The sequence below is a fragment of the Brassica oleracea genome, chromosome C4 (genome assembly GCF_000695525.1).
Source record: "Brassica oleracea var. oleracea cultivar TO1000 chromosome C4, BOL, whole genome shotgun sequence".
Classification (NCBI taxonomy): domain Eukaryota; kingdom Viridiplantae; phylum Streptophyta; class Magnoliopsida; order Brassicales; family Brassicaceae; genus Brassica; species Brassica oleracea.
The window spans coordinates 27,167,385-27,175,242 of record NC_027751.1 but is presented as its reverse complement, the minus strand read 5'-3'; the positions used below and the strand labels follow the sequence as shown (position 1 = coordinate 27,175,242).

Here is a 7,858-nt window from a genome sequence, read left to right as displayed (position 1 = left end):
ACGCTTCAATCTCTATCTTCTTTAGTTTTTGGAACAAAAACAACTGTTTCACACCAATGGTGAAAAGTCAAAACCTTCAATGTAATAATCAAAACTGAATATTAAACCTCTTACTTCTGCAACAAGAGGCGGCCGCATATCCGCATAGCCCTTAGCATGTCCTTCTTATATCTTCTTTCTTTCCAAATGTGCTGAAGCATGTAAAATTAGTTAAAAAATAAATAAAAATCAAACATTACGGGTCATAATTTGCTAAAAAAAAAATAGATTGGTCTTACTCGATTCAAATCTTCCCCCGAAGTCTCTTGACTTCTTAAGCTCTTTAGCAGCATCTCTCAAGCATGCGTTCTCGCTTTCTGCATTGCAATCAAGCGCCTGTACAAAAATAAGTTTCACAAACCACATTAAAAAAAAGTATTTCTAACTTTCCAATGAACAACACACTTACCTTGTTTAGCTTGTCTATTACATCTTGAAGAACTTTGATCTTATTCTTTTGGGCCTTCTCGGCTATCCACTTCCCCAACTTATTAGGAAAACCCATTCTGATCTCTATCTAACCAAAATCCACACAATCAAAACAAAAATAAAAACTTTTAGCACAACCGCTCCACCAAACATAGAAAAAGATCACAACTTTGAATCCCATCGATGAGCGAATTTGGGTAAGATTCTCGCATATAAATTGGGGTTTATCAATGCCTAAGACAATGAAGTAATCCGAAATCTATACAAACCTCTGACGGATGATGTGAGTCGTCAATTGAAGGACCTTGCTTTGCTTGATTGGATCAGTTATCGAGTGCACAGTAAAGAAGCAGAAGAAAAAAGGCCTCTGTTTGTATTTATATGTGGACAAAAAAAATATGGACTTTTTACGTTTGGTATTTTACAATTTCTTTTAAAATGATTTTTTTTCCATTTTATTTTAAAGATATTATTTTGTGTAATCTATTACAAAGAATATTTATGGTAATATTATTATGTGATTCTGTTTTTTTAAAAAAATATTTTTAATGTAATGTACTATAAAAAAGAAAATTTAAGGAAATCTTGTATTTAATTTTCCAATGTGATAAATTTGATATTAAATTAATTTATTTTCAAAATATTTATAGCACTCTTGTACATTGTAATTTATTTTATTTAATATCATATGTCTACCCATTAAAAGATTTTTCTGCATTCGTCCTGATAAGAGAGGAGAAAAGTTCAGATAATCCTACGATTCGTGGTGTTTATGAATATTTTTTTGATACCCCAAATCTTTATTTGCTATTAATGTCTCGTAGATTAATCATGCCTAAATTAATTCTAAATACAATTGTCAAAACATAAAACATTAATTTTGACTAAAGAAAAAAATATATATTAAACTAAATATTTGAGTTAATTATTTATGTAATAGATAGTTATTTTTAGTAATCTTAATGTGTTCTGGATACATATAAGAAAATGAATTCGGGTTTAATACAATTTTTTTGGGAAATTTGAGTTTTTGGATTTTTCAGGATATCCATTTGAATTCATGTTTGGTTCAGATAGTAAACCCATAACCCAAAATAGCAAAAACAAGATCCATTCGGTATTTATGCATGGTTTGGATTAGTTCAAATTCATTTTCATTAGGTCGGATTCAGTTTGTGTGTCCATCCTTAGTTATAATATTGTTTTCTGCTGAACTTTTATGTTAGTTATCTATGTGTTAGGTTAGTAGTTTCTATCTTTATAATTTTTTTTTGAAACAATCTTTATAAATACTTGTCTTGTATACTATATTAATTTCTGCTTTACATGGACAGCAAAGGGTTCGAGAATCCTATAACAGAGACACACACATTAAATCACGAGACTGAAGTGGCAGCAAGACAAACACAGCAAAAATATTCGTCTTACTCTTTACCAGCAAAACAAAACTAACTTTTTTTTTTGATTGGGGGAACCAGACAGTCTGTCTTTCGCAAACTCTTATCGCAAGTTAGGGCTTTTCGCTTATTTTCCATTCTTCCAACGCAAGCAGATATACAAGTGTCTTGTCATCTTCTTCTCAAAACATTTGATAGTTTCACAAACTGATAGTAGAATAGGTTTAATAAGAACTTGCTCTATTATTAATCTCTTGAGAAAATCACTCAAAACTCAAGAATCCAATACAATCATAAAACTCTCTTCAAGGTTGCAACAAGTCTGCAACTTCTTATATATGGTTATAATTTCCTTTTCCTGATAGACTTAACATTATTAAGATATTTCCTAATCTTTATAAATAACCAAAACAAGATGAGATTATGATTGCTTGCTCTTCAAGTTATTTCAAGCTTACTTCCAACATTCTCCCTCTTAATTTTGAAATCTCCAAGTCTTCAACTCCAATCATGCTCTTCATTTCTTGTACCGAATTCTTCCAAGTCCTTTAGTCAAGATGACTGCTCTTTGTTCATTCCCTGGTACGTGTTGCACCTCAATCTGATTGTTGTCAACACATTCACGAATGAAGTGGTATCGTCGATGTATATGCTTGCTTCGCCCATGAAACACTGGATTCTTTGTTAACGCGATCGCAGATTTGTTGTCAATAAGTATTACTACTTTCTCACACTTCTTCCCTACGACTTCACCAAGCAAGTCCTGGAGCCAAATAGCTTGCTTTGCTGCTCCAGTTTCTGCCATAAACTATGCTTCACAAGACGAAAGAGCAACTGTTTCTTGTTTCTGAGAACTCCAGGTTATGGGCGAGTTTAAGAGATAGAACACGTGTCCTGTTGTACTGCGTCCATCATCTTCGTCCACGTTATGGCTTGCATCGCTATAGCCAATTAGCCTTACTTCTGCTGCACATTTAAATGTCAAGCCGTAGGTAAGTGACCCTTTCAAGTACCGCGGAATCTGTTTTATAGCCGCAGCATGTGAAGTCTTTGGAGCCTGCATATATCTACTCAAGACACCAACTGCAAAGGAGAGATCAGGCCGCATGTGGAGAAGGTATCTAAGACAGCCGATGATTCGTCTATAGTCCTTCTCGTCGACACTGGATTCCACGTGAGCCTTGGACAATTTTAAGCTTGGATCGAACGGAACATGGACTGCATTGCAGTCTTGCATTCCGGTTTCCTCTAAGAATTTATTTGCATATCTTTCATGTCTCAATGTAATCCCTTCACTATGTTGATCAACCTCAATTCCCAAATAGTATGTCAATTTGCCTAAATCGCTCATCTCGAATTTCGTGGCCATTCCTTTCTTGAACTCATCGATCATCTCTAGACTTGTACCAGTTACCAAAAGATCGTCAACGTAAACGGCCACAAGTAGCAGATGTTCTTTATCAACTCGTCGATACAATGCTGGTTCCTTGGAGCATCTTCCGAACCTTAGTTCACTCAGTACCTTGTTTAGTTTTTCATTCCACGCTCTCGGAGCTTGGCGTAGACCATAGAGAGCCTTTCGTAGTTTATAAACTTTATTCTTTTGACCCGTGACTTCGAACCCTTCTGGCTGAGAGACGTATACTTCTTCTTTAAGGTCTCCATGTAAGAACGCGGTTTTGACGTCTAAATGTGCACTTGCCACCCCTTTGTTGCCGCTAGAGCTAGTAGGAAACGGACAGTTTCTATGCGAGCCACCGGTGCAAACACTTCATCGAAATCAATACCATGTCGTTGTATATAACCCTTTGCTACCAACCTTGCTTTGAATTTATTTATACTTCCATCAGAGTTGCGCTTAATCTTAAAGATCCATTTGAGTCATATCGTTTTTGCTCCAGCCGGAAGTTCTACCAAATCCCACGTTCTGGTTTTCACTATTGATTTAATCTCATCTTGTCAAGCATCTCTCCACTCTTTCTTCTCCTTTGCTTCTTGGTAGCTCCATGGTTCATCGTTTATACTTAATAACAGTCTTTCTCCTTCAAGCTCAGCCAACAAGATGTAATCATCCAAGTAACCAGGCTGTTTTCTTTCTCTCTGAGAACGTCTCAACACGGGCTCTGCTTCATCCCCATCATCCCCATTATCCTCTTCGTCTTCTTCATCCTCCATTGTCGTGTTTGGTTCAGGTGTGGGTGCGGTTTCTTCTTGATTAGGTGTTGTGATGCTATCATTGATGCCATGATTGTCGTATTGACTGATATTAATCTGAAAGGATCCGCTTGTGTCTTCTTTGTTGCTTGTCGTCCAATCCCAGCCTTTGCTCTCATCAAATATTACATCCCTACTGACCATTACTCTTTTATTTGTTGGATCAAAGAGTCTATAGGCTTTTGATTTTGGTTCAATCCCGAGATGTACAAGCATTCTTGACCTGTTATCAAGCTTCTTTAGATGTTGTGAATCCACCTTTGTGAATCCAATGCAGCCGAATATACGTAGATGACCGATGTATGGCTTCTTGCCTTTGAACAGTCCGTATGGTGTCTTGGTGTTGATGACACGGCTTGCTGCTCTGTTTATAATGTATGTAGCATGTCTTACCGCTTCGCCCCAAAGATAGTTTGGCAGTTCCATATGTTTCAAGATACTTCTTGTCATGTTGAGAAGCGTTCGATTTCTCCTCTGTACTACCCCGTTCTGTTGAGGAGTATACGGCGCCGTTAGATGCCTTTGTATTTCGTGTTCTTCACAATATAAGTTAAACTCATTGGATGTGAATTCACCACCTCAGTCTGTCCTAAGTGTCTTTATTGTAGCTTCGCTCTCTTTCTCAACAATGGCCTTGAATTTTTTAAACTTATCGAATGCTTCCCCTTTATCTCTTAAGAGCATCGTCCACATATATCTACTGTGATCATCGATCAGAACAAAAATGTATCTCTTTTGCGATGGCGTTGATGGCGTAATGGGTCTGCAAAGATCACCATGTATGAGGTTAAGTACTGTATCAGCTCTAGATGATGTCGATTGTGGGAATGCATGCCTTTCTTGTTTCCCAAGTATGCAAGAAGTACATGCTTCTTTATCACTTACTATTTTCGGTAAGCCGTATACGAGTTCCTTGCTTGCCATTAACCTGATTGCTTCTCTTCCTATATGACCCAACTGTGCATGCCATGTTGCTGATTCATTACTAGCCGATGCCACTAAACACCGATCATCTCTCTCGATATTGACTTTGTAGAGACGGTTTCTCGAGCGTTTGGCTTTAGCGATGAGCTTCCCGTCGCGATCTCTCAAAGTGAGATAGTCATCCTTCATTCGTATATCACATCCACACTCCGTAGCCTGACCAAGATTTATTATATTACTCTTTAAGTTTGGTATATAGTAGACATCAGCTAATATCCTTTTGCTCCCATCTCTTGTGCAAAACAATATTGGTCCTTTTCCCTTGATGTCAATACGAGAATCGTCTCCGAATCTAACCTTGCCAGTGATGGTCCCGTCTAAGCTCTTAAAATACCTCCTATCACCGATCATGTGATTGCTCGCCCCATTGTCTAGATACCATACTTTATCATTGTCTTTGCTCGTCTCAAATATCAGAGGATTAACGTTCTTTTCGTTAAGGTATACTACCTCATGAACCATTAGCTCCTCTGCTTCCGTAGTATCATTGTCTTTTGTTTCAGTCGCCTCTTGTAGCTTTAAGAGACTATCGGGACACACTGAGGCAAAGTGTCCCATCTTATCACAACGGAAACACATAATCTTGGACATGTCAAAATTGTCCTGGTAGCGATCTTGATATCTGTCATTATACCTTCCTCTGCCTCTTCCTGTATTGTAAAACCGGTTTCCTCGACCACGACCTCTGAAGTTACTGTTATAATCACGGTTGTTGGTGTTTGAGGTAGGGTGAGTGTGTTGAGGTTGAGGTTGAGTTTTGCTGCTTGCATACATGAGCTTGCTCGGAGTTTCTTCTTTTTCTTTGTCTTTCACTCTCTCCTCATAAGCTTTAAATCTTCCAACGATATTCTCAAACTTTGCGGTCTTGAGATCGACAAATTGCTCAACTGTTGCAACAAGTTGAATGTATTTCTTTCGTGGGAGGCAAGACATAAATTTCTTTATAAGCTTATGTTCCTCAATGGGTTATCCTAAAGTGGTTGCTTTTGATGACAGTTCGGTCAGTTTCCTAGCAATATCATCAATGGTGTCTTTGTCTTTCATCTTCAGTCTTTCGAGATCAGATGCTAGTGTTTGCAATCTTGCTTCTCGAACTAGATCAGCTCCTAAGTACCGTTCTTTGATCGCATCCCAAACTTTCTTTGCAGTCTTCAAGTTACCTAATTGGAATAAAAGCATCTCAGGTAGTGCCTGAAATATTAGGGCTGTGGATAGGTCATTCTCTTCACTATCATCTATTTCATTCTCCACCAGATCCCATACTTTGTTTATCTTCAACACTAATCTGATCCTTATCGTCCACACCGCATAGTTTGTTTCCGTAAGGACAGGACAACTTATTTTAGAAGATCCTCCTCCTTCCTTTGTCTTTGACACAACAATATCTCCCATGTTTGTTGTATCGTTTGTTCGTCCCTAGAAGCTCTGATACCAAATATAGTTTCACAAACTGATTGTAGAATAGGTTTAATAAGAACTTGCTTTCTTATTAATCTCTGGAGAAAATCACTCAAAACTCAAGAACCCAATACAATCACAAAACTCTCTCCAAGGTTGCAACAAGTCTGCAACTTCTTATATAGGGTTATAATTTCATTTTTCTAATAGACTTAACATTATTAAGATATTTCCTAATCTTTATAAATAACCAAAACAAGATGAGATTATGATTGCTTGCTATTCAAGTTATTTCAAGCTTACTTCCAACAAGTTGATGGTTTAATAACCGTTCTCGGAGAAGTAACAAGAACCAAGGCATCTGAGCTAAGAAATAAATTCAAGTGGAAACTTGTTTTTGGGAGGGTTTTGTGGGGTTGATGCTTTTATTTTAGGGTAAGCACTGGTTTATCGTATTAGTTAATTAAACTGAATGAAGCCTAGTAAACTTTAGATGTATCTATACAACATTATCCACCTGCAAAAACATGTTTTTTTCATCAAGGTGGAACCCACTATTACTTGGTTTTGATTGCAATATATCATAGTGAAACAAATTCTAAATTATAAAAATATACTTGATATAAAATAGAGAAAGTGTAATATTTTGGAAGTTAAACATCAATGAAAATTGCAAACATAATAGAAGAAATTAAAAACAATAAAATCATGGTTTGACCAATAAAATAAAAAACAGTAAAACACAGTATGGGTTAAAAATGGAGTCAATTGGCTCAAAACACATAGAAAACTTGGCAATTAGGAAAATGCCTAAAATAAAACTCCACAGTAGCAAAGGGAGATGCAAATTACTAGTTAATCCTCGAGATCGTTTATTTATGTGCAAAAATATAGGTTCCTAGCTAGCAAATAGGGTGTAGATTTGTTAAGATTTTATTATATATTTTAAATCTTTTGGAATCTTTTGAAGATTATGTGTATATATAAAAACATAACATTATAAAAAAATTCTATTTTTTTTCATTGTCGTCTTCTTCTCTTTATCTCCTCCTTTCTCTTTTTTTCCTCTTTTTATTTTTCTAATGAATCCAAACAAATCAACTAGTTTGATATTGATCTAACATACATAAGCACTCGATTATACATAACTCATCAACATCAAAATTTCGAACAAGATCAAGTGCACTATTTCTTAGACTTCCAAGAGTCCTCAGGTTTGTCCTCCGACAATAATATGTATTTCACCCCTTTTTAAAACTCCCAAAATCATTTCTTCCTCGAACCCTAAAATTTCAAGTGAAATTAAAGATTGGGATTGCATCAATCCAGAGTCTCACGTCTCATCTCAGTTCTAAACTTTCAACAGAATCTCTTACTCTCATGATTTTTTGCCTTTA

General features: G+C 36.3%; 1 protein-coding gene across 1 annotated transcript; it reads right to left on the bottom strand.

Annotated features, from left to right (window-relative positions):
• Positions 1-6,029: 6,029 nt before the first annotated feature.
• On the bottom strand, positions 6,030-6,455 carry LOC106338538. The gene has a single exon (XM_013777492.1). The coding sequence runs from the start codon at positions 6,453-6,455 to the stop codon at positions 6,030-6,032; it is 426 nt and encodes a 141-aa protein (XP_013632946.1).
• Between the last annotated feature and the right edge of the window lie 1,403 nt (positions 6,456-7,858).

Bases quoted from the DNA above. Each gene is read 5' to 3' on its own strand.
- LOC106338538 (XM_013777492.1), bottom strand. From the start codon at position 6,455: ATGGGAGATATTGTTGTGTCAAAGACAAAGGAAGGAGGAGGATCTTCT.